The sequence below is a fragment of the Rattus norvegicus genome, chromosome 10, assembly GCF_036323735.1.
Source record: "Rattus norvegicus strain BN/NHsdMcwi chromosome 10, GRCr8, whole genome shotgun sequence".
In the NCBI taxonomy this organism is placed as follows: domain Eukaryota; kingdom Metazoa; phylum Chordata; class Mammalia; order Rodentia; family Muridae; genus Rattus; species Rattus norvegicus.
In genome coordinates, this window is record NC_086028.1 from 38,308,007 (window position 1) to 38,335,041 (window position 27,035).

The 27,035-nt window shown below is 43.7% G+C and overlaps 1 protein-coding gene across 1 annotated transcript in view; it reads right to left on the reverse strand.

Moving 5' to 3' along the window:
* Nucleotides 1–2,140: 2,140 nt before the first annotated feature.
* The window catches only part of Rad50 (RAD50 double strand break repair protein), a 51,954-nt gene continuing 27,059 nt past the window's right edge, over nucleotides 2,141–27,035 (reverse strand). The window contains exons 18-25 of the mRNA NM_022246.2: nucleotides 26,290–26,382; nucleotides 26,096–26,209; nucleotides 21,064–21,191; nucleotides 19,447–19,671; nucleotides 7,451–7,536; nucleotides 6,795–6,937; nucleotides 4,107–4,240; nucleotides 2,141–2,677 (exon numbers count right to left, since the gene is read on the reverse strand). Of these exons, the coding sequence (NP_071582.2) occupies nucleotides 2,491–2,677; nucleotides 4,107–4,240; nucleotides 6,795–6,937; nucleotides 7,451–7,536; nucleotides 19,447–19,671; nucleotides 21,064–21,191; nucleotides 26,096–26,209; nucleotides 26,290–26,382 (1,110 nt within the window). The 3' untranslated portion in view covers nucleotides 2,141–2,490. The remainder of the gene's footprint in view (nucleotides 2,678–4,106; nucleotides 4,241–6,794; nucleotides 6,938–7,450; nucleotides 7,537–19,446; nucleotides 19,672–21,063; nucleotides 21,192–26,095; nucleotides 26,210–26,289; nucleotides 26,383–27,035) is intronic.

Sequence of the window (27,035 nt, forward strand, 5' to 3'; positions counted from 1 at the left end):
TAGTAGCTGTCTATCTGTATCACTCTGCTTGGAAACCTTTCTCATTTCCAAGAACACTGCACTATTCCCTCCACATCCCATTTTCCCTCCATCATCTTATTAGGATGCTTAAAATGACACCCAGGACCTTCCTGGGACAATGTCTCTAAGTCAAGATATTTAGCTTTCATCACTGCTTCAGAACATCCTTTACCATGCAAGGAAGCTCAGCTGTAATGATGATCTGGGTACCATGGGGCTGAGCAGGTCTTGAGGACTGGAAGAAGGGCAGTCTAGCCCTCGGCTTGTCAAATTCGGGCTACCACTCCAGAGTGAGTCACCAAAAATTCAAAGTCCAGTTGTCTTATGGAACCAAGGCTTTCCCGGCAGTGCGTGCCCACAAAGGAACGCTCAACTTCACTGCAGCCTGGCTGTGAACACATATGTGCACTTGGTACAAGGGATAGCTGCACACAACGGATGCTGTGTAAAATACTCTGGCTCAAAGCCAAGACGACTCCGTGTAAGACATCAGCGTTCCCGATCTACCTAGTTGAACTTCTAGGAATGTGTGGTCTGAACTGCAGAAAATAAAGATGTTCCCGCCATCATCCTTCAGCTGCTGAAGTCTCCCACCATTCCCAGGGGCTTGCTCTCTGCCACCCACCTGAGATGTAAGCTCTCAGCTGTTCCTGCTGCCTTTGTTCCAAAATCACAATTCTAACTTCCTGGAGTCACTTGCTTTTTTTTTTTTTTTTTCTTCTCTTTTCTTTTTTTCGGAGCTGGGGACCGAACCCAGGGCCTTGCGCTTACTAGGCAAGCACCACTGAGCTAAATCCCCACCCGAGTCACTTGCTTTTTAAGTTGCCTTGGTGGTGGTGTTCTATCACAGCAATAGAAAAAATAACTAAGGCAGCAGATACCAAATTAATTGGCTTTGGCTGGGCTGTGTTAGACTTGTTTTAAAATTTCTGAGTGTTGATTTGAATTTCATAGTAGAATCAATCATTAAATGATTTTTGGCTGGAATGTGGCTCAGTCAGTAGAGTGCTTGCCTGTCATGTATGAAACCTTGGGTTTAATTCTCAGCACTACATAAACCAGCCATAGTAGTACACGCCGTAATCCAAGTACTTGGGGGGCAGAGGATCAGAAGCTCACAGCCAGTCTGGGCTAGAGGACCTTTCTCACAGAGTAAATAAATTTTGGTTTGGGAGTGACAGAATTTCCAAAAACTTATAAAATTGTCATAAACTTCCCTTAACATTTGCATAATTGTGGAAAAAAATTTGTTTTCTGAGACAAGGTCTGGCTATGTATACAAGGCTGGCCTTGAATTACACAGACACACCTTCCTCAGCTGGGATATCATCCCTGGCTATGTGAAGCAACTTTAAAATTGATTACAAAATTAAACTACTAATCAACTCTGAAAAAACTGAAGATGTTTATATCCCCCTGAAGTATCAAATAGTCCATGAAGATTAACTCTGGAAAGCAAGCCCATCCACGCCATGAATATACAAATATTTGCTTTTGTCTTTAATAAATGATGTTATATATATATGTATATATATACCAAAGAATTATTTTAAAGTAATTTTTCTTATGATCTATCTTCAGTATGCATTTGATTTACATGTTTTTATATTCCTGAAAGAAAAGGGTGGGAAAAAAGACCTTTTCTCTAGAGCTGATGCCCATCAGATCTGCAGATGGCACGGAACAGGTCTGACAACCCTCTCTGAGTGATTGAACTGTTAGCATCTGCAAGCATGTGACTTGGATGTGCCCTGTCTGCACAGGAGGCTTCAGCTGGCAACACCTGGAAATATGTACTGGACCCCAACGGGCTTGGCCTTGCAGTGAGAATGTGGTTCGCCCTTGCAGGTCTGCCCATGGGAGCAGGCGCCAGCTGTGGTGAGCCTCCTTCCCACCCACATGGGAACCTGCTATTCAGAGTGACTGGGGTTTATGGCCAGGCCAAGTGGATACACATAACAGACACAGAGGAGAGTGACAGGCTTCTGCATGATGGGCAGATCAGCTCAGCACTGGGGAAATTCCTCTCTTAACAACCAGGCAGGATAACTATCTGGCAGGGCTGCACGGGAAGCCCTTATTATTCCTTTAATGATCACCAACGGCTTCTGTCACTGCCAGCCTCCGTTCAATGACTGTGGCTTCAGGGAAGACCTAGGCTCGGACAGACAGGTTGTGTGCATGGATTCATGTTAAAGCAGGGCCACTTACTAAATATCACTCTAAGCTTCAGAGAAAACAGCAACACTTTGAAATGCTCACCACTCCTGTCAGCACTGCTCTCAAGAGCACTGTTTATCTGGGTGACATTCAGTAGGCAGGAAATAAACAGCTGAGCAGAACTGGGAGGTTGCTAGGCCTGTGGGAACTGTGTTCAGTCTTCATTCAAGGCAACCTCACGATCTCAGGAACTCTCAAACCTGCCATACACAGTTCCCTTCACCCAATCCACATCCCTCCCAAAACAAGTCAGTGAACATAAGAGCCCAGAGAGTTGATGCTGCTCTTGACAATCTCTGAGCACTGGTCGATGTTCTTCTTCACTCTGTAGAATTTCTCCACATACTCAGATCGTCCTAGGAGCTCCACAAAATCTTCATCGTGAGTGATGACCAGAAGCTGGAAGTTGCGCTGCTGCGAGCGACTTTTTATAATCCTGAAACAACACACGAGAGCGCTTCTTCACCATGGACATAGCTTCGGAAAAACCACTGAAAATCCTGTCAGCTCCAAGAACAGCTGGGTGGCAACCAGGCTTTTCCTGGGCCATGTGTGACCGGGCCTTTGGTTGAGGCCTTCAACCTAGGCAGGTAAGAGTCCAGCTCCTCCCACTCAGGGGGGTGCACAGCTTTAGTCCCTACCCATCTGGCTAAGAACTAGGTGGAGAATTTGGACTAAGTTGCTATTGATGCAGGGAAAGTCTTTCAGGAAAACCTAGAACACCAACCAGAGCCCAGCTGCTCCTCTGCCCAGATCCTCCACACGTCTCTGAGTCTAAACGTAACTCAGGCAGACAACAAGCAGGGAGGGGAATAACAGTACCTTCTGAGGAGCTGGGTCTACCTAGAATTCTGCCTCCCCCAGTCACTAGATGCATCAGTGCTGTGACACAGGGCCTGAGTGGGTGGGTGGGTGGAGACATTTTTGCTCATTGTCAGCACGCTGAGCCATCAGCTCTGAGTGAGACACAAGAGTTTTAACTCAAACTTGTTTATCAAGTTTGGGACTGGATGCACTTCATGCTTTAATCCCACAACGCCCTCCTTCTTGCTGCTCCCACAGGACGATCAAGAATTGGCTGGAAGACACCAGTGCTGTCAGTGTCCTGGAGCCAGGGGTGCACAAAATTCAAGCTACCCTTCCCTGGAGACCTGCTAACACGAGCGAATGGGGTATGCAATGACAACAAGTCAGCCTGGGCACCATCTAATTACCAGTATTCTTTTTCCATAAAAGCTCTAAGTGTCTGGCCGGGGCAAAGTGACTCCTGTGCTTGACGTGAGGATTCACAGGAAATACAGACAAAGCCCAGAACTCCTCACCCTCACTCACCCTATGCACACTTGGGGAGAGGATATGTCCGTGTCTCAGTACTCTCATTCCTTTATTTTATGTGCACTGGAGTTCTAACTGCATATACATCTGGGTAAGGACGTCAGACCCTCTGAAGCTGAGTTACATACAGTTGTGAGCTGCCATGTGTATGATGTAAACTGAACCCAGGTCCTCTGGGAGAACAGTCAGTGTTCTTAACCACTGAGCCACCCCTCTAGCCTCACAAGTTCTTTTTCAAGAGAATCTGGAGAATTACTATTGAAATGCAAAATGCATAGCCTGGCTTCAACTGAATTCTTTTTGATTTGGAGGTTTTTTTATTTTTATTTTTAGTTTGTCTATTTATTTATTTTATTTTATTTTTTTGACCCTGGCCTAGAATTTTCTTTGTGGCCAAGGCTGGCCCTGAGCTTAGTAGCCCACCTGTCTCTGCCTCCAAGTGCTGGGATAAGATACACACCACCACACCTGGCTCTGCTATTGGTCTTTAAAAACCTTACAGCCTGCCCCTTTCTCAACCACATACTTACTCAACCAAAGCATGTGCCAGAGACTCGATGTTTTCTCGGTCCAGGTTTGTTGTAGGCTCATCCAAGGCAAGGATGCCGCAGTTCAGACAGAAGGTTTCGGCCAGTGCCAGGCGGATGATGAGAGAGGCCAGCACCTAGGGAAAGTAGCATAAGAGATGTTTTCAGGAGGATATGGCGGATAAACTGCGTGTGGTGGTGCACACCTTTAATCCCAGCTCTCAGGAGGCAAAGACAGGCAGATCTCTGAGTTTTAGGCCAACCCAGGTTAAGTAGTAAGACCTTGTCTCCAAAACCAGAAAAAGGTGGGAAGAGATAGGAAATGTCACAGGTCACTGATGTCAGGGACAGTTCAATGGAGACACAAGCCTTTCTGGAAGGTGGGCCATTTACCACATTCTGTCAGCCCATCATTTGTGCTGAGATAAAACATTGAGAAATAGCCCTGCCAGCATTCCAGATTTACTAAAAATTGGCATCACAGGCTAAGGGTAGATGCATACAATTTATCAGCAGTTGATAATTTTAAGAGAAGTCTTAAGATTCACCTGTACTCACTCCACAGACCAGACTGGCATCAAACTCAAAGACCTGCCTGCCCCTGTCCCTGCCCTCTGAGCACTGGGACTAAAGGTGTGTGAAACCACACCAGGCCTTACTGCCTCTCAGCAATGACACTTACTGGAAAACAGAAACACACTGTATCTTCCGAACCTCACAGGCACTTTAACTCCTATAGAGACATCTTTAAGTCTCCATAATTCTCTGGTCCAAAAGAGAAACCAGGAAGTGTGTTCTTTTAAATCACACCCAGGTGTCTGCTTGTGTAATTGTGTCAATGAGGAAAAAATTCATAGGTTAGTTACTAGAGTGTGCTCTATTTGTACATAACTGCATGGAGCCTACTAAATACATTCATGGTTATTAAAAATCAAACACTAAACCTCTCAGATTCAGTGTCAGCCCTCTCAGGGTTGAAGGGACATAGCAAAGGAACCCAGCTGTTCTGGGCAGTGCACAGTGCTCTTGTGTGAGCTCTAACCTCACTGCCTGCTGAATTTCTGGGCCGCTAAACACAGGGCAGTTCATACCTTCCCTCTGACTCCCTGAGCAGGTCAGCAGATTGCAGGAACTTACTGTCCCTTTGGTGGACAGACACTTCCTTCCTGCCTTTGAACCCGACTCCTGCCACTCTACCACTACCCACTTTCATGCATGCTGCAGCTTGGTCCACAGCCGCCAGACTGTCTGTCTGACACCTCTCCTTATACCAGGAAGCAAACACTGCCAGTTTTTACAACTTAAGAGCAACTATAGGAAACTGACTTTTGTTCTAAGATCATGTTTCAAACTCATTTATAATAAACACCACACATCACCAAACAAAGCAAGTACTGATTCTGTTTATAGATTACAAGTTAGTCATTTCTTCAGACTGTGATTGTGACAGTAACCTGCATTTGCCTGAAATTGATGTTAGCTGTCTGGGTTGGCAATAACTGGGATAATTATGCCAATAATGTGACATCCTTTCCTAAGCCTATGGAATTTTATGAAAATCTACTTTAATCTGAAAACTCAATTGCATTGTGTGTGTGGTTAATAGAAATCAAACATTCATGACCTCCCTGTGCTCCTGGGATGCAGGTCTCATGGTTTAGCCTTATTGAAACATAATTTCTCATCCTCTGTACTCCAAACCTGCCTACTGTCCCTCCTCCAGGAGCCTCATGTAGGACCGTTGAGTCTTCTTTATGTAGTAAGGGACAGAAAGCCCCTATGATACCAAAGCTCTGACAGCAGATCTCTCTATTTAATGGTCTGAGGCCCAGCCCAAAGCTATGCTGGGGAAATGGAGCTCGAGGCCTATGCAGGGGCTCTACTCTCAGTGACACAGATGAGAATGCTTCATCTGGTTCAACTCAGGCTCTAGTTTGCTAGTTCATTTAAATATGGTCTTGTTGTAGCCCAGGCTGGGCTCAAACTCACTCTGTAGTCAAGGATGACTTTAAACTTCTGATTCTCTTGTCTCTACTTCCATAGTGCTAGGATTATAACCAAGTTTAGGTAATGGTGGGGTCAACCCAAAGCCTGGTCATGCTGGGTCACATCCCTCCCCGCACTAGTGTAATTCATGATTGGCAGTACAATTACACTAACTCTGAGACATTCATGCACATTGTTGTACCAGAACGCCCACAAAACAGTGACTTTACTCTGAGAAATGCTGTGAAGTAAAATGGGTGTGAGTAACTTTGACCCTTTTCTTTTAAATATATTTATGTATACGAGTGTCCTGTCTTCCTGTACACCTGCATGACAGGAGAGGGCATCAGATCCCATTATAGAAGGTTGTGAACCACCATGTGGTTGCTAGGAATTGAACTCGGGACCTCTTTAAAAAAAGAATAACTAATGCTCTTAACCACTGAGCCATCTCTCCGGTTCCTTGACCCTTTTCTTAAAAGTTATCTTCAGAGGCACCAGGAGAGTGCACTGATGATAACCAAGTCTGCCTCACAAGGTGGCAAGGAAGCTGTAGGGACTTCTCATCCACTTAATGGTATTTTTTTTTTTTTTACTGTTTTATTTACATGGTATACAGAACAATAAATGGTACTCTTAAGGCTTCTGCAATATCAGGGCCATCTTTCCGGCTCAGTTGGCTCCGCAGACTGCTGAGATACCTGCCTTCTGTCCAGCACTGCATCGTCCGCGCATGTCCAAGGCTGTATCCCCCTTCAGCATCACCACTCGGTAGTTGTAATTTCGCCTTTTATCAGAAGCTGATACATTTTCATCAGCATCGGATCGAATTTCTATGTATTCAATATCTGAGACAGAAAGAGTATTTTAGAGAACCCACACACACCTCTGTCACTTATACACATCATCATGGAAGCCAGGGGACATAGTGAGTCTGATGTCCTTAGCAGCACTGGCTGCCTTGCCAACTCTCTAGCCAGGAAGACTCAGGATCACGTGGTCTGCCAAGATGCAGCCTGGATGGCCCACCCCCAGCCTGGGCCCAGCTCTTTTTCTAAGAGTTTCCTTTGGGTGCTTTTCTTATCACACTTGGGCCTATCCCTATCTGCGCTTTCACAGAACCCATTATGTCATCAGCTAATCGCGTCTGCTGCAGCCAGTATAGTCCTACAGGGCTTTGGAAGAAAAACTTTGCATTTTCTTTTTGTTGTAAGATGCTACAAAGATAAGAATTCTTAGAAAACTCTCAAAGACATGCTCAGGAAGGGGTTTGAGAAGGCAATGCTGGCAGCTAAGGTCATACAGGAGAGGCTGTGGACAGAGCTTTGGAACAAGCATTTGGGACACACCATGTTAGTTACCTTGCCCACGATAGGTACTCCGCCAAAGATCACGAATAATTTTGTTGATTTCTTCCATTTTCATACTGTGAAATTTCATTATTGCGCTGGAAAAAAGGCAGTTTTACTTAATACAATATGTATTATTTATATGAAAGACATAATTATGCAGTAGTATATGCTAAATTAATATGAATATATATGTATACACACACACACACACACATATATACACACACTAGTAATGATAATAAAAATGCCACTGCCCTAGTACTTTCAATTACAAGAGTAGACTTCAGAAAGGCCTAGAAAAAAAATTAAACAGGTCCAAGCAGTGCCACTCCCTGGTACGAAAACTGCCAGAGATCTGCCGGCCCCACGTTTCCACACATCTCTGTCTTCTCCTCTGACATCCAAGACTTCTTTAAGTACTCAGAAGCTGCAAGGGTTGAGTGTGATGGTACACACCTTTAATTCTGCACTCAGGAGGCAGAGGTGGGCAGGTATCCATAAATTTGAGGCCAGCCTGGTCTACACAGTAATTCCCCAAAGCTGTACAATGAGACCCTTTACAGTTTTATATAAATCTTTAACAGACTTCTTTTCTAGGCCCTAAGATCACAATGGTGGGAGGGGGTGGTGGTGATGGTGGTGGTAGTGGGCAGCCTCTCTAGTACCAGCAGGAGGCCTGTTGAAGGTGGACCTATGTGCTAAGGCTGAGGGTGCAGCTAGCCAGAAGCTCTTGTCACAAAACAAAGACAAGGACAAGTCTCTGCAACTGTTGTCTGGCCATTCTAGAATTTTTAATTTTATTTTTCTTTGAGATGGGGTCTGTACAGGCTGTCCTCTAGACCAAGCTGGCCTTGAACTCAGGGATCTGCCTGACTCTGCCTCCTGAGTGCAGGGACTAAAGGTCTGTGCCTCCACGAATCATGGCCAGGTCTTTCTACGATTGTTAAAGTTTATTAAAAGCCAGTCCCTTTTATTTCTCAGATCTGTGAGGATTTTGCCAACCTGAAGGCATCTTTGGCTCCAAAGGAGGCCCTGACTTAGAAGCCTGACTCTTTAACCAGTCACAAGGCCTACTAGTGTGCTCTGACCTCCACAGGCCTGCCTGCCTTCCATTTCTTGTTTACAGAAGTGGTCTCCAGACACTATAGGAAGACATGTTTGTGAGGCCAAGGCTTCCTGTCAGACTTGAACACCAGGCCTGCCCTAGCTACTGCAGCTCTCAGGAGCTAGGACTAATAAAGTCACTCCCGTCCGTGGCAAGAAGGCAAGTTTCAGAGCTGTCACCAAGCAAAGGATGTGAGCGAACTCCCTTCCATCTGCAGGCTCCTTATCTGATATATACAGAAAAAGAAACTAAACGTAATGCCGTTGCCTCTGTATAATCATTCCGTGATCTTCTGATTGCCAGCCAAAGAGAAAGAAATGACTCAACATAAATACGCCTAAGTATCAGATGCAGCGGCACTGCTGAAGCCATGAAGCCTGGAGAAGCCTCTGCCTCACCAGGTCTCCATTTTCTAACTCATGCTCATCTCCGCTTACCATAAAGAATAGACAAACCAGCTATTATTTTCTCAAAGAGGGAAAATCATAACAAAAAAATACTTCACAGAATGTTCTGGGAACCAATCGTATGTGAAGACTACTTTTCCAAAGCTTCATGTGCTATGATTCTAATTTTGTAAATGACCTTTAAACATTATTTTTGGAATACCAGGTAGGGCAAGGCCAGAGAAGTGGGAGAGGGGGAGCTTCAGTAAAGAAAGGCACCCCCTCAGGGTGACAGAAATGGCAACTGCTACTGTTGGCGGCCTGGCAGCTGAAGTATGGTCTCTCTGGGAGTTTTATCATTACAGTGGGCAACCATGGGTACGACAAAGGTGACTGCAGTAGGCCATCTAAAGAAGCCGCTGACACGAGTGGTCACCAATAAGCTTTACCTTCTGAAAGACAAGCCACACTCCAAGTCATATAGCATCTCTCCAATCTCCAATTGCTATGAAAACAGATCCTATAAAAATTTGCCCAAGATACAGAAAGTGGCTAGGACACTAGCAGCTTTGATTATGAGAAGTTTTGTTGTTGTTGACTGTTTGTTTGTTTGTTTTTAAGGCAGTGAACAGACAAGAAGAGTATTATCTTCAAAGTGTGCCTACCTTCTGGGTATACAAAGCAGTAGGAAGCAGAGAGAAGTCTGAAAAGAGCAAACACTTTTGGGCTTGTCCTGCCTATGATGAGAGACATGAGCATCCTAAACGCATTTAGTCATAAGAGCACTCAACAGAACACATGACTGGGGAGACTTTCCTGATATATACATGAAAACCAGGGTAAGCAATTGTAGGTAAGCACACCATCTACCTGCCCCAGCCCCCCAGTCTCAGCTTAAAGAGTGGTATTTATCCCTACAAAGCACACAGCACAACAGGAAGAAAGTTGTCCAAGGTAACACTGTATACCAGACTAGAGAAAAAGTGATAACATTGTATACTAGACTAGAGAAAAGCTGATAAGCCAGTGAAGGAGTGTTTGCTGCACCAGCACGTAGGAGTTTTTAGTACAAATCACAATGACAAAGGGAAGACAATGTCTTTTCTTTCACAAAATGTCTCAGTCAGGCATCTATAGCAACATCAAAAACAATCTAACAGATACAAGCAGTCTTCCCACAATAACCGGGAGAGGTGCTGTAGCTTGTAAGACACCTGCCACTGTTTCTGCAGGTAAGGTTTGACTGTATACCTCAACATCCAAGAAAATCAACTGAAATATTAACATTTCCAAGTTAAGCAGAAATGGCCTAGGTATGGGGGTACAGGCCTTTGATCCCAACACCTGGGAGTCTGAAGCAGGCAGATCTCTATATACTGAGCTCCAGGACAGTCAGAGCCACACAGATAGTGACATCCTGTCTCCAAACAATTTATATAGCATTACTATCTAGTTTCTAACACTGTTGGGAAAGGATGGTGGAGTGGGGAGTCCCACAGCTGGAGAGATGAGTCAGTCAGCAAAGTACTTGCAGCAACAGTCCTAATTCAGAGCCCAGACCTCTGTAAACGGTCAGGTGCACTGGCTCCTGTTACTGAGAAGAGGAATACGCAAGGGCCTCAAACTCACTGGCCACCTGAAGTGATGAGCCCCAGAAACCCTCTTCCATACAGAGACCATGTCTCAAAAAAATGAAGAGCTACTGTATATATAATCAATCAATCTCTCTCTCTCTCTCTCTCTCTCTCTCTCTCTCTCTCTCTCTCTCTCTCTCTCTCTCTCTCTAAGTTAAAGTAAAGTAGTGGCATACACCTGCTACTCCAGGCTGGTCAGGAAGCTGCCTGGAAAATAACCAGAAGAAAGGCTTGGATTGAGAAGGCCTGACTGAGGTACAGAACTAGGAATATATAAATTAAGTCATCAATGATGTCATGAACACAGTTAAAGGACAAATGATGAACCTAAAATGAAAGAGAAGGGGCAATTTTAACCAGAGCATTTTAATGCAACAGTGGGCCATGGTGACACTGACACAGTCATGTTCATATACCGCCAGTGGAATTATGTGCTTTATAAATGCTTTTGGCCATGTGTTGGTGGTGTACATCTCAGTACTTGGGAGGCAGAGGCAGACGGCTCTCTTTGAGTTTGAGGTCAGCCTGGTCTATAAAGCAAGTTTCAGGAGCTAGGGTTATGTAGAGAAATCCTATCTCAAAAACAAACACAAAGTGCTTTTGGGAACCAATCTGGTATTAGCAAGTTAAAAATGATCATACTCTCCGACCTAGTAGCTTCATTTCTAAGATGCTATCTTTCTGGTCTATCTGCACAAGTATGCAAAGTCATATACACGGTGGCAGCAGGGGCCAAATTTTATAGTGTTCTAATGTCACTGGCTGAAATAGGTAGACTCTATTTTATGGGTTACACAAACATTAAAAGCAATGAAACACACACACACCTATGAACATAAAAGAACTTCATGGTTACATAAAGAATAGAGTGAGTCCTGAGGTGGAGGTGCACATCTTTAATTCCACCGCTTGGGAGGTAGAGGCAGGTAGATCGCTGAGTTCAAGGTCAGTCTGGTCTACAGAACGAGTTCTAGTACATCTAGGACTACACAGAGAGACCTTGTCTCAAAAATAAAAAAGAAAAGAAAGGGAACAGTGCAATACCATTCACACTGTGCTAATGCACCATGAGGGAAGCAAGGTTAGCAATGCAGGACACCTTGGTGAGTACTTGGCACTGTCACCAAGTGCTGAGTGAACCTATGTTTACCCTGACTTGTGTCCTAAGTCTTGTAGATGTGAGGTATGGAGAAGTACAGGTTGCATCTAACACATGTGGCACAAATAACACGGACTGAAAGGGAGAGGCCAGTATGTCTATTTGGGAAGGGATTAAAGGAACGTTCCAAGAAGGAGAAATGCACAGGAAAACATAGACATTAAGGGAACAAAACTGTTCAGCTCGGTGAGGGGCACAGTGAGTAGAGATCAAATGGGGAAGGCAAGGATGGGGTTTTTCCTACAATGACAACAGGATCCATCTATTAGCCTAGCAGAAAAACAGTGGAGCACGTAGGGGTGAGGACAACAGAAGGGTGTAGAGGTGGAGACAGCTACTACAGTGGCAGGCGAGCGACTGGGTAAAGCTGATGGAAGGAAAGCTGCCCTGAAGCATTGCCATGCAGGAACCTTGTGCAAGCTGGAGCTGTCCACAGACTGAATTCCATTATTCTTTAACACTTGTTTCAGGTACTTAATAGTAAGTATTGTAAAGAATGGCCTGGAGGGACTGAGGGTTTGGCTCAGGTGGCAGAGGACTGGCTTACCATGTGTGAAACCCTGGGTTCAATTGCCAGACTGCATAACCATGAGTTGTGGTGTGTGCCTATAATCTTGGCATTGGGGTGGAGGAAGTAGGAGGATTGGGTGTTCAAGGCCAGCCAGAGTTACAGCACTACTCGAAACTATCCCTTAAACAAAACGATGACCCTAAAAATCCTTGATGTGAGCTTGAGACAGTTGAGGCCCTGCTGTGGCCTCGAGTACTGTCTGTTGGCTAAATGCGTTAACGCATGTGAGTTAGAATGCCTCCCTTGTAAGAATTGGCTCTCAAAAGAGCATAGGAATTTCTGAGATCTAAGAAAACAGCAATTTGGGGGCTGGAGAGATGGCTCAGTGGTTAAGAGCCCCGACTGCTCTTCCAGAGGTCCTGAGTTCAATTCCCAGCAAACACATGGTGGCTCACAACCATCTGTAAAGAGATCCGATGCCCTCTTCTGGTGTGTCTGAAGACAGCTACAGTGTACTTATATATATATATATATAAAATAAATGAATAAAAAAAAAGAAAACAGCAATTTATGAATTTATTCAGTCTTATAATTACTCATTAATAGCTTGAAAGAGTGCTTTAAAAACTTCTCTAATACTCCACTGCATTCTGTGAAGATGAATGGTAGTTCTGGTGGTCCGGAGCCTTAGAATGATCTGCCAAATGACAAAGGGTCCCATTCAAAAGGCAGCATCAGATGACCAGAAGCCTGTGCTACTGAAGCTACTGTGATGGGCGGCACCTCATTCATACCACAGAATGTATCACCAACCTGAATGGATGCACACTGCACTCTGGATGGCAGTGGCATCAACTCAGGCTCGCTGCTAACTCCAGAAAGGCAGCAGATGGCAGAAGCAGCTGTGCCTGTATGGACATGGTGGGGACGTAAGAGATCCCTGTAAATTCATTTCTGCTCAGCTTTATTACAGAACTAAAACTTCTCTTAAAAAAAAAAATAAAGTATTAAAAGAAAAACAAAATCAAATCCAGAGGTCTCAATGCAGCTTGCAGAGCTGTTCTAGCCTATGTCCTCTGCTTCTTCCTATAGGTACCCGTTAGATGCCAGGGGAATGTACTGTTCAGCAAGGGGCTGCTCCGCCCTCTCTTCCAAGCTAGCCAACTAACTGTCTCCTACACTTGCTCTTTAAAGGAGAAACTTCTGCGAGCCTGAGTTACCCTCTTTGGAAGCACTATGGCTCCCAGCCTGATGTCACAAGTGGAGCAGTACATCAGGCCTTTTGTTGTTACTTTAAGGTTACTTTCCCACCTCAGTATCTGGCCACTCTGTAAAATCAAATGCTTAAGATGCAGCCATGAGAAAGCAGGTGCTTGGGTCTCCATCTACGCACAGAAGTAAGGCTGTCCCACAGCCTTCCAGACCCAAAACCTGCCTGCAGAGAGCTGGTCTCCCAGGAGCGCTCTCACTCCTAAGCCCACAGGTGGGACTCCACTTTCTCTCCACTGACTCTCCAAAGAGAGACCTGCCAGGAGTGCACAGGGCACAGGAACCTCGGAGCAGCCTGGGACAGGATCCTTCCAGTCTCCATCTGCGCCCAGAGCTGGGGCTGTCCCACAGCCCTCCAGACCCTAAACCTGCCTGCTGAGAGCTGGTCTCCCAGGAGCTGCTAAGATTACAGGCTCCCAGGCTCCCAGGCCATAGGAGGGACAAGCTCCAGTCAGAGATAGCAAGACCAGTTAACACCAGAGATAACCAGATGGTGAGGCAATTGCAAGAACCTAAGCAACAGAAACCAAAACTACTTGGCATCATCAGAACCCAGTTCTCCCAACACAGCAAATACTGGCTACCCAGCACACCGGAAAAGCAAGATTTGGATTTAAAATCACATCTCATGATGATGATAGAGGACTTTAAGAAGAACATAAATAACTCTCTGAAAGAAATACAGGAGAACACAGGTAAACCAAGTAGAAGCCTTTAAAGAGGAAACACAAAATTCCCTTTAAGAGTTACAGGAAAACACAACCAAACAGGTGAAGGAATTGAACAAAACCATCCCAGATCTAAAATTGGAAATAGAGAAAGCAGGTGCTTAAGAGGTTAGAATAGCATCATCTTAAGGGACCCAAGTTTCTTTCCCCAAGACCTGTCCAGCTCTTGCTTCCTTCCCTAGTCAAACTATCTAAAGGACTCAAGCCAAGAAGACAAATGACTAATGAAAAGTCTGAATTACTGCTCAAAATTGCAAGTGTAAAAACAAAGGCAAACCCTGAACTAGACTTTGCATATCTCAAGCCATCTTGCTGACTAATAACTAGAAAGACCAAATATATATGGACTTTTTTGGTAATTATTATTTTAATTTGAAAGCATAAACACTAAGTTAATGCAAATCAAGTTTGGAAAAAAAGCAGTAAAGACATTTTCAAAGACATTTTCTGAAATATACTACCTTCATCTTTGTGTTTAAAATTATGCCAAACTTGAGCGTTGGGGATTTAGCTCAGCGGTAGAGCGCTTGCCTAGCGAGCACAAGGCCCTGGGTTCGGTCCCCAGCTCCGAAAAAAAGAAAAAAAAAAAAAAAAGAAAAAAAAAGAAAAGAAAAAAAATTATGCCAAACTTGATACACAGGTTACAAAAAATAAAAAATTAAAACAATAAAAACCAAAAATGCAAAACTAGCTGTGGATTATTAGTGCTTTAAAAACTATTACCATTATGTATGTGTGTGTGTGTCTGTGTGTGTCTTGTGAGCATGTATATATAAGTGTAAGTGCCCAAGGAGCCCAAAGGCATAGGATTCCCTAGAGCTGAATTTCAGGCAGTTGTGATGCTCCTGGTGTGGGTGCAGGGAACTGAATTCAGAATGCAGATGCAGCACAGGCTCTTAACTGCTGTCTCTTCAGCCCCCATGATCAGCTTTTTAAATGCTGCCCCAGAACTCAGTACCAGGAGAACCTCCTGACTCCTTACATTTGGGTCAGCAGCAGTCCTCCTGCCCAAAGAAATGGGTGTCATGAGTCCCATGTTTTTTTTTTTTTTTTTTTTTTTTGGTTCTTTTTTTCGGAGCTGGGGACCGAACCCAGGGCCTTGCGCTTCCTAGGTAAGCGCTCTACCACTGAGCTAAATCCCAGCCCCGAGTCCCATGTTTTAAACAAATTAGGATTTTTTCTTGCTGAACATAGAATCCTTAATTTGGCAAATTTAAATGACCCCCCCCCCAAGTTATATGACTTGTCAGGTGGTAGTGGCAGTACACGCTCTTAATCTCAGCATTTGGGAAGCAGAAGCAGGCAGATCTCAGTGACTTTGAGGCCAGCCTGGTCTACATTGTGAGTTCCAGGACTAAGTGCAGAAACCCTGTCTCAAAAAGAAAACAAAAACAAGATAAAACAAAACAAAAACCAAACAAACAAAAAACTTATTATGACTTTATTAAACTTGTTTCCTTTAGCCAGTCTCCGGCTTTAACATTAGGCAAAGTTTTGACCATTACTACAAGATAAACATTTGCTTAAAACAAAGTAACAAACCTGCAGCAGACATGAAATGCTACTGGCTGTCTTTGGGTTTGTAACCAATCTCCTACAGGATGCTACCATATGAAACGATAATGCATCCGTGGTCAGCATAGGAGGAGTCCTGAATAAAGTTCTCCACCAGAGCTCCCCTTGAAGGCAGGGACCCAGGTTTTCAACAAATGGCAGAGACCTGGCTGCCTCAGATACAAAGTTGTGGGAGTCGCATGTTTCCCAAGTTTCAGAAGCAGCATGATGTAACACTGGGAAACAAAATATTGGAGAGCATTCTGGGCAAGTGACATATTCCATTTTTGTTTTAATGTAGCACTGTGTGTAAGGCCAAGTTCCACTCTCAGCCAGGGTTTCTACCAATGCTTCTGCCTACTGCTGCTTTAGGTCATTACTAATAACAGATGCTAATCAGCGCTTCTCGAAAATGCACTGTTGATTTCCTGTGTTACCTTAAATAGACTGCCGCGCAACAGCGACACTAATAGTACGCCTTATTCTAAGTGACACTAACAGTACGCTTCATTCTACGTGACACTAACAGTATGCCTTTTCTAAGATGCCAAACAGTGAGGGAAATCTTAAACTTTTGGGGGGGGGTAAGAAGGCAAATTTAGGGATCACATATGAATCCTAAGATATCATTGCAGGAGAAACCCCACTGACTCTATTTGAAGGAAATTTTTCTTCTTATTTAGAAGAATGCATCTGATTAGTAGATAAAATACCTCACTGATCAGTGTGACAGTGCTCCTAAGCGAGCTAAATCTCTGGAAAGCACCCCTGCAACTCCTCACCTCAGCCCACTTCTGGCTCCAGAGAACTCCCGGCTCTTCCTTGCTTACTCAGTGTGATACCTCGTGTTTCTCTGTGGAAATGCCCTTCCTTCCCCAGGCCAGACAGCCTGGTGATATCAAGGCATTCCCCTGGCTGACTAGGCAGTTGAGAGAAAGGACAGGTTATGGCAGTCCTTTATGATCTCTTTAGCGCATATGTGACAGCATGCCATGCCTTACCGAGAGCCAGCAGGAGGGCTTCTGGACATAGTATTCTATGTTACACAGAGACACAGAACTAGGTACTGTAAACAAGGACTGGATTCACAGCAGACCTTTAAATGCAGCAACCAACCTCCCATCCTGTCACTGGTCCCCTAGTTCCCTCATGATCCAAGTTCTGGGTCCCTGTATAGCAGAATATGTCATCAACATTTCTCTCCCACCATTTTTTCCTCATCCAACTCACAGAAATCCACCTTCCTCTCCATGGCTTCCCAGTCATAAACCTCCAACTTGTCAAATTCTAGGTCATTGCTCAGACCATCTTACTCAGCATCTCAGAAGTTAATGACTCCTGAAAAGTTTGCTTCATTCAATCTGTGAGTTACAACTTATCCACCATCTCCCCAGCTTCTGACCCACTTGTAAACTAGTCTCTATACCCTTCCCTTCTCTAGCAACATCCTTTCTATATGGAACACCACTCCAGCTTCAAATGCCATAGGTATGTCTAGACCCAGGATTCTGTATTTAACTTCCTACTTGAGTTCTTTATTTGGAAACCTACACAAATATTCAAGTACCCAACACAGAACTTTTCCTTTTCTCTCAAACCCCTCCCCCTTTCAGGAATAGCAACTTGCTCCCTGAGAGCCTGCTGCACAAGTGAGATCATGGAAAAATACCCCTCAACCCTTCCCTTCCTTCAACTTAGAAGTGAGCCTTGTCAGCTCCATCACCATCACTGTTTCCCATTTCCATGGCTACAGTCTTCTACCACCATGTGTAGGGACAGAGAGTTAAAGCTTCAAGACTGGAGCATGGAGCCAGACCCAGAATCTGTCCCCTTGCTGCCCAAACTGATCTACAGATTTTGTGCAATCAATATCAAAATACCAAGGACATTCTTCAGACAACTAGGGTAAAGTCCATGATTCATACGGACCCATCATACAAGGAAGCAAGCAGACAAAACCCAAATAGTGAAAGCAGTCCTGGATAAAAAGGACAGCAGAGAAAGCTATCACATTTCCACGGAGCAGTACAAACACTACAGCACAGTACTAACCAAGAAGCAGACGCAGAACAGTGGACCGGAGCAGAGAGCTTAAGAATGTAAGCGAGTCTCTACTGGTCCCTGGTCTTCACACAGGGGCTAAGGACAGACAGGGGCAAAGGACATTTCTTCAATAAATGGCACAGGGAAAGCTGAGACTCTAGATGCAGAGCGTCAAACCAGACCTGTCTCTTTCTACACACGAAAACCAACACAGGTAACATTTAACATCTGAAACTCAAGACTATGGAAGGAAACACCAGGGCAACGCTTCACAACTCTCAACAGACAAGGGCTTGATTTGAGGGGGCAAGAGCCTAAAAGTACTGGGAACAAAACCCAAAGGAGACAAAACTACATCAAATTACAAAGCTTCTGCCCAGCAAAGGAACCAATCAACAGAGTAAAGAGCCTACAGAATGGGGAAAAGTGTTACCTACTCATTAGGTTTGGTAAACATACAGAATGTATATGGAGGGCTGGAGCAATGGCTCAGTGGTTAAGAGCACTGACTGCTCTTCCAGAGGTCCTGAGTTCAATTCCCAGCAACCACATGGTGGCTCACATCCATCTGTAATGGGATCCGATGCCCTCTTCCGGTGTGTCTGAGGACAGCTACAGTGTACTCATATACAGAATGTATATGGAACTTAAAAATGAATGGTCCACTGGGCAATGGTGGCACATGATTTTAATCCCAGCACTCAGGAGGCAGAGGCAGGTGGATCTCTGAGTTCAAGGCCAGTTGGGTCTATATAGTGAATTCCAGGACAGCCAGGACTATACAGACAAACCTTGTCTCAAACAACCAACCACAAAAAATGAGTGGTTCAATTGTTGGGGTCCAGGAGTTGCCCCATAAACCACAGATACACAGATCTCAGTCAGACATAGTTTACTTAGCATTTGCCCCAGGACTGATCAATTAGGGCTGCGGGCCAGACTCAGAAGCCAGACTCCTACAGACCTTTTAAGCCTAAAATCCACAAACATCTGTGCTGAGTTATTTTACAAGTCAGGATGTAGGGATGGGGACTTCCTTAGGAACATGTCTTTGTGGTACACTTGTCCTGGGCCCATTGGATGGGTTAGTCAACTGTGGCAGGAGACTTGCCTTGCCTAGCATTGTGAGCCACCATGTGGTTGCTGGGAATTGAACTCAGGACCTTTGGAAGAGCAGTCAGTGCTTTTAACCACTGAGCCATCTCTCCAGCCCCAATACTCTATCCAATAAACAAACAAACAAATAAAAATGAACCAGAGAACTGTACATGAAAGCCACAACTGTTTCTCACTTTAAACCCATTACATTAAACTCAGCAATTCACCTGCTGGGATGATAGGCACTGAGCCACAATACTGGGCTAGTAAAACCATTTTAAAAAACCAATCTGGGCTGGAGAGACGGCTCAGTCAGCCAGTAGCTCTTGGACTGGTTAGGGTAGGTATGCTTTATAGTGTAAGCACACATGCAACATGCAACATGCAAGTAGCATTTCATTCCATGGTATATATAAAATGTCATATACTAAAGAGACAAACTTGGGAAAAGAGATGAGCACAGTGTGCCACAGTGCGCTAGCTCCGACCACTGCAGAAAAAACCACTCAAGTACTTACTGATCAAGAGTTTTGTAGTAGATGTCCAGGTCCTTATTCACCAGCTCTGTGGTTCTCATGACAATCATCATTTCTCTGTACTTCTCCTCTGCATCCCGAAACTGAGGTTCTCGGAGCTCCTTCTTAAAGTGAAGAATTTCTTCTTCATAGCCTTTCTGTCGCCCCAATGCCAAACTGTGATTTCTCTTTATCGTGTCTATGTTCTCTTCCAACTTCTGGTGCTCACTAGAGATTAGTGAAGATCACTGTTCAGGGTTTGGCAGCCTAAGCACAGCGTCCCTTCAGACAGGTGCCACTCATTCCCCTCAGTGATAAGCACATTACAGCAGCGCTCCTTGTTTCTAAGACTTTTTAGCTAATTCTATTCCTTCCAAACTTCTGCAGGACTTAAGTTTCTGAGCAGCAAATAACCTTCATAACAGGTGAGCACCATGAACACCCCTGGCCTTCAGCTACTGACAAAGTAAAAGACTGGAGACTCATGCAAGTAAGTCACACACTTCTGCTCTAGAACCAAGAACTACACCCAACTGCCAACAATGAGAAGTTACTGGATAGCATGTTTCAATCAGTTTTATTTACAAATGTCAAAGACAGCACAATTTTATTTGCCATAAATTATTTTCTATAGTAAAATTTATTTAAAAATTTTGTTTCTGTTGCAAAAGTCTAAAAATCATAAATCTGACCCAAAAGATGTAAAATACTCAAAAAAATTGGTACCCTCACAGATTATACAGACTTTAATATGTGCCTTAAAATTTTTTACTTATTTATCAACCACTTAATAAGTACCTATTATGTGTTAGACATTGCTCACATGTTTAGGGAACTATTATATAGTTAACCTTATTATCTATTTGGTTGATACTTCTGCCATTTCCTAGTAGTGAAAGGTCCTTTAAGGACCACATGCACTAAGCAGCCTGAAACATGGACAGCCAGGTGTGGTGGTGCAAACCTTTAATCCCAGCACTTAGGATGCTACTCAGTGACCCTTAAAAAAATAGCTAAATTTTGGGGTTAGGGATTTAGCTCAGCGGTAGAGTGCTTGCCTAGCGAGCGCAAGGCCCTGGGTTCTGTCCCCAGCTCCGGGGGAAAAAAAGAAAAAAAAAAAAGATTTTAAAAAATTCTAGCTTGGGCTAGAGAGATGACTTGGTTGCTCCTCCAGAGGACACTGGTTCAATTCCCACAACCCCACATGGTGGCTTACAATCACCTAAAGCCAGTTTCTGTATTCTTGCTTCTACATGCACTACATGAATGTGGTGCACACACATACATGTAGGCAAAATACTCATAAAGTAAAAACAAAAAAGAAAGAGAGAAAGAAAATAATATTGGGGAAAAGGATCTGGGAGACACTTCATTGTAGAAAACTGAGCTCTGGGAATCCAACCAAGGTACTCTGGAAGAACACCCTTACTCTTAACTACTGAGCCATCTCTCCAGCTGGTTTCTTTATATTGTAATAGTAAGAACCTTTATTGAAATGGGTGCAGTGACCAAGCCTGTAATTCCGGCCCTCAAAGCAGAAGCACTTTGAGTTTGGGGTCAGTGCAGGCTGTTCAAGGAGACCTCAAAAATAAACAACAAACACTATTTACTAAAGCATACTTTTTCATCTGTAAAACTTGCATCTGTCCCATCTCCTTCAAATGTTGCTTTCGTTCCTCTTCAACTTCTTTTAGTTCCTCTCTTCTTTTTCTCAGTGTAAGGTTATCCTGTAACCACCTTTCCTGTATCTAGACATAAATATTGTTATCAGTTAACAAAAATAAGCAAGCTATTAACATGACCTCCCTCACACACCACTAACAGGCACACACAGACGCTGGTGATAACACTGCCTTCCTTACCGGTGTTGAACTAACCAGAGGGAGGGTCAGCCAGTGGGACGGGAGGGGCGGGGTGGGGCAGAGCAGCTTGCACTGCCCCTTCTGTCCATGATGTAAGGTCTTTTCTTTGGCAGGGGATAAGCGTCTTAATAAATGTGTAGAGCACATGTGATTAAATGTGATCATTTTATATACACAAAATACTTATCTAAAATAGAAAGATTAACCAGATGTTATTTTTAATTATTACAGATTTTTAAGACAGGGTCTCACTTTGAAGTCCTGGCTGACCTTGGAATTCAAAGTGATCTGCTTGCCTCAGCCTGCTGGGATTAAAGGTGTGTCATCACCACTTCCAGCCCAGACATTATATTTCATATCTACAACCTAGTAGATCATCTTTCCCAGGACCACCGCTACATAGCTTGCTAATCTGAAGAGCAGTTCCACTTAATATTAGTGAAAAACAAAATTTTAACAATCTCGAGATCAATACAAACTAGTCTCCCCTACTTTATCCCCTAGTTTTTTCATCTCCTACCTGTGCCCAGACTATTATTAGATCCTTTAGAGTATATGGATCCAATCTCTGCTTTCAGGCTGACAAATACAAGTGGAGTGGTCCTACTCTGAGCATCCAAAATTCACACAATGGGTTTGATAGCATTTTAGATTTTCAATTAGTAGATGTTCAACTAATAGAGTCTATGTAATTACTACAAAATCCAAAGAACTACAGGGTATGAAACATTGCTAATGCCTAATCCTCTGGATGAGGGATACTCTACCCATAATCACACAAAGGATTGGGAGTAACATATAGCTGCGAATTTGAGATTATTCTGCCGGTTGACCTAGAATATTAAAAAACTGGCTGTTGGGGTTGGGGATTTAGCTCAGTAGTAGAGCGCTTGCCTAGGAAGCGCAAGACCCTGGGTTCGGTCCCCAGCTCCGAAAAAAAAAAAAAACAAACTGGCTGTTGACTCTAAGTGGTCTTAATCCTTAAAAAGACATTCAAGCCAGGCGTGGTGGTGCATGCCTTAATTCTAGCACTCAGGAGGCAGAGACAGGCGGACCTCTGTAAGTTCGAGGCCAAATCTGGTCTACAGGACAGCTAGGGCTGTCACACAGAGAAACCTTGCCTCAAATAAAGGCAGAAAAGAAAAAGGATACCTAATCACCTGGCAAGAGTGATAAACAAACTACCCGGATAGTTTTCCTGGTGATTACAATGAATTACAAGAGACAATCAAGCAGCTGATATTGGTAGGGAGAACTTGTAGAAACTCAGTGATGTGAGAGTAGGGGGAAGAGCAGAGCTTTGACAACACTTCCAACAGTGAAGGATCTAGGGGCTAGGAGAGGGGAGAAGAGGTTCCCCTCACACATGGTAAAGATTTATCTCCAACTGTATTCCTAAGGACCATTATTTTCAGATTTTTAAAACATTAGCAAGAGGTAAGATAAAGCTGAGTGTAGTCGAGCATGCCTTTACTCCCAGTGCTCAGGAAGCAGAGGCAGGACACTCTGAGTTCAAGGTAGGGCTGGGCTACACAGTGAGCTCCAGATCAGCCAGAGATACAGAAAGACTCTCGAGAAGAAAAAAAGTTAAGGTACCGTTATGCAAATTCCTGTGGCATTACTATAAAAGTGACATGGCTGTACGTGTTCAGTGGCTAAGGCAACCCAGGACACACGGCAGCAGCTGTGCTCTCTGAAGCCTCGCCGTGGAGAACCTAGCTTATAGTTTTTCCTTATTAGGAAAACGGAAAGATTGCTTTCATCTGGTGTGATCTAATATCTGAATTGACTACGTGAAAGCGCTCTTTGTACAGCGCTACACGCTGTCAGGCAGACATTCTCATGGAACATTCCTCTTCTGGCTGCACACAGTCATCAGAAACTGACTTTCTTTTAGGTTAGCGTCCATTCTTGCTTTAGTTTGAAAGCACAGCAGGTAAAAGGCACAGCTTTGGAAGTAAACTGGGTAATTTTGGGCAAGTTGATTTAAGTTTTCTAAGTATCAGCTTGCATGGAATATGGTGATAATGCCACTACTGTAACGTTAACACTGTGAAGTTAAGTACAGCAGGACAGTGCCCGGCTCAGTAACTGCTTGTAAAAAAAGCTTTGGGGTCCAATTTTCCTGTCTATTGTAACAGCTCACAAAATATAAAGAATAAGATATGAAAGGAAAATAGGTTAACACTTAAAGTTCATCAGTTTGATGCTTGGCACATGTCTGTGCGTGGCAGCCAGGACAACCTTGAGTGTCACTCCTCATATCTATGTCAGTATTTTTTGTTTTTGTGGCATAGTCTCTCAGTGACCCTGGAACTCACCAGTAAGCACTAGGCACAGTCTGTCTCTGCCTGCGTGTGCCACTGTGCTTGGCTTTCACAAGTGCTGTTTAGTACTGTATTTGAAACCTGACAAAAGAGGGTGAACTTACTATAATTTTTATGACAAATAATCTCTACTTGTCCTTCATATATATTCTCACCAAAAGAAGGGAGGCAGAGTAGACTTAAAATTATTTTAGGATGAAACTGTTTTTGGAGAGGAAAGGTTTTATTCAGCTTACACTTCCAGGGCAGCACTGTTCATTATCAAAGAAAATCAGCACAGAAACTCAAGCAGTGCAGGGACTGGAAGCAGGGCTGATGCAAAGGCCATGGAGGAACGCTGCTTATTGGCCTGCTCCTCATGACTTGCTCAGCCTGATCTCTCCCCTCTTCTGTCTCCCGTCTCCCTCCCTCTCCTCTCTCTCCCCCTCTCCCCTCCTCTCTCTCTCCCCTCCCTCCCTTTCTTATTTATTTATTTAACATATTCACTTTATATCCTGCTCAGTGCCTCCCTCCTCTGAGTGAGTGGGGGCCCCTGGGTATCCTCCCACCCTGGCACCTCAAGTCTCTGCTAGGCTAGGTACATCTTAGAGCTCAGCTGATACAGTAATGCATATAGTCTGCCACTTTGACTTCCAGACAGACAGTCAATAGCATACAGATATGTGAGGGAAGTCATTAGGACAGCTGACTCACACAATTACAGAGGGTGAGGAAGCTCACAACAAGGCGCTGGCAAACTCCACGATTCCAGGATGCCAGAGACAGTTCAGCGTTAAGTCAAGAACCTGAGGGTCAATGGTCTAAGTCCTGGATTCTTTCTTCCTCCCACCTCTACCACTGGGATTCCAATGTTTAACACTGCTTGTATAACATACGCATGTGCACAGTTTATACAATGCTAGTGCTCAAACTATGCCTCCTGTATGCTAGGTAAGTACCCTACCAACTGAGCTACATCTCCAGCCCAAGACCCGAGATGTCTGATGTCCAAGAGCAAAAGCAATGTGTCCCACAGGGCTGGAAAAATGGTTTAGCAGTGAGAGCACTTGCTGGTCTTACAGAGGATGGAGTTTGGTTCCTAGCTCACAATCACCTGTAACTCCAGTTCCAGTGAATCTGATGCCCTCTTGTGGTCCCTGCAGGCATATACATACACACACACACACACACACACACACACACACACACACACACACACACTAAAATAAATCTTCAAAAAGAATATATTTTAGCTCAAGAGACATCAAAGAAATTCTTTTCTTTCCTCTCTTGGTTCCTAGCTCATTGAAAGGTGCCTGCTCACACTACAAACTGACATTCCAGTTACATGCATGAGGTCAGGCCAATTGTCCTTGTACTGACATTTCACATGTGAAATGCCTGGGCATGGTTGTACATGCCTGTAATCCCAGAACTTGGGAAGTGAAAACAGGATGGTCAGGAGTTCAAGGTTCTCAGCAACACAACTAGTTACAGGTCAGCCTGCACTTTAAGATCCTGTCTCAAAGAAACAATAAAAGAAATGCTTGGTGACACAGCTGGATACCCAGTAGAAAGCTGCTCTGGCTTTAATCCCAGCACTTGGGAGGCAGAGGCAGGAGGATCTCTATGAGTTCTGATCTACAGTGTGAGTTCCAGGAACACCAGGGTTACACAGAGAAACTCTATCTTGAAAAACTAAAACCAAACAAAAAAACAAACAGAAAAAGGATGTTGTTTCAAAGACACTAACTGCCAAGCCTGCCTAAAGCATGTTGAAGATAACATGTCAATCTAATTTTAACTGTACTATAGACATTAATCTTATTAATAGAGAAAAATGACACACATACCAACTCCAAAATGGCTTGTCACTACATTTTCCTTGGCTATAACTTTTAAGGATACACTGGAACTTAGTCCTATGCCTAGCCTACATAATGAGACCTGTCTTTAAAAAAAAAAAAAAGCTGTGTTAATCTAAGATCAAAACACATTAATTGAAAAGACAGAAAATAATACAAATTTAAGGAACATGTATAAAGTTAAGTGAAAATGCAAATATAAACATATTTCTCTCTGAGTGCTGACACAGGAGTATAGCATTTCAAGATTACATAAGAATATACTAGAAACAACGTCTACAAGAAGAGTGGGAGGAGGGGGGAGATATTTAATCTCTTTCATCTTTAAACTTGTTTTAAAGACGGGATACCAGAAGTAGCCCTAGTTGGCCTGGAATCAAGAGATGCACCTGCCTCTGCCTTCTGAGTGCTGGGACTAACAGCTTGTGCCAACATCACATCTGGTCTTTTATGTTTAAACTTTTACCACCTGAGTCGTTTGCTAAAAATAAAAATGAAAAATAAAAAATAAAGAGGAAGGACGAATTATCTCCTCTGTCTGTATCTTGCCCAGTCTGGCCTGTTTTAATGAAATGCACTACAGATGGTGCTGACACACTGCCTCGGGCAGCAGGCCTACCTTCTGTGTGTCAATATCTTGCCTCATGGTTCCCATTTCTTTATTTATCTTTTCTTTGTGTTTGTCACATTCATTTAGTTGAATGACAACTTCATTAAGTTCAGTTTCTTTTTGCTAAAAATAAAAAATAAATAAATAATAATCATTAAGTGCATGAAATAAAAACAAAGAAATACTAATTTTGTTTTAATTACCTTCTTATAGTCATCTTTTCCATCTTGAATATAATTCTCTATGTCTTTCATGTAACCATGAATATTTTTAACTTTCTCTTTGATATCATTGATCTGTGGGTAAACATTTATAAAATTTAAACACATACACACATAAACACAAGCATTTACACTAGATGAGCTAGGCATAGTAGCATATACCTGGAACCTTAGTACTTGGGAAGGAGGCTGAATGAGGAGAATCGCCATGACTCCAAGGCAGTCAGAGCTAGAGTGAGCCTGCCTCAGGAAAATAATGGCCTGGCGGTGCTGGAGCACACCTTTATCCCAGCACTTGGGAGGCAGAGGCACGGGGACCTCTGTGAGCTGGAGGCCAGCCAGGTCTACAAAGAGTTCCAGGACAGCCGGCTATACTCAAGAATTTGTTAATGTCAGAAATTTATCACAGCTCTGTGGATAAATTGCTATGTTAGCTATGTCTTGCTATGTTAGCCTGAGGACCCAACTTCAAATTTCCAGCAACCATGTTAAAATCAAGCCAAACCAAACCAAAACTGTGCATGAGTATGTGTGCGGTAACCTCAGCATCAAGGTGGGGAGAATGTAGGCTCCTGAAAGCTCACCAGGCAACCCCAGTGAGACTCAGGTTCTGTGAGAGAGTGACTGTGCCTCAAGGAGGTAAGCTTCGGATCACAAACATGAAGATCCTCTATCTTAGCAGTCATTTATACGAAATAGTCGTGCTATAGATGTTTAACACAGACCCT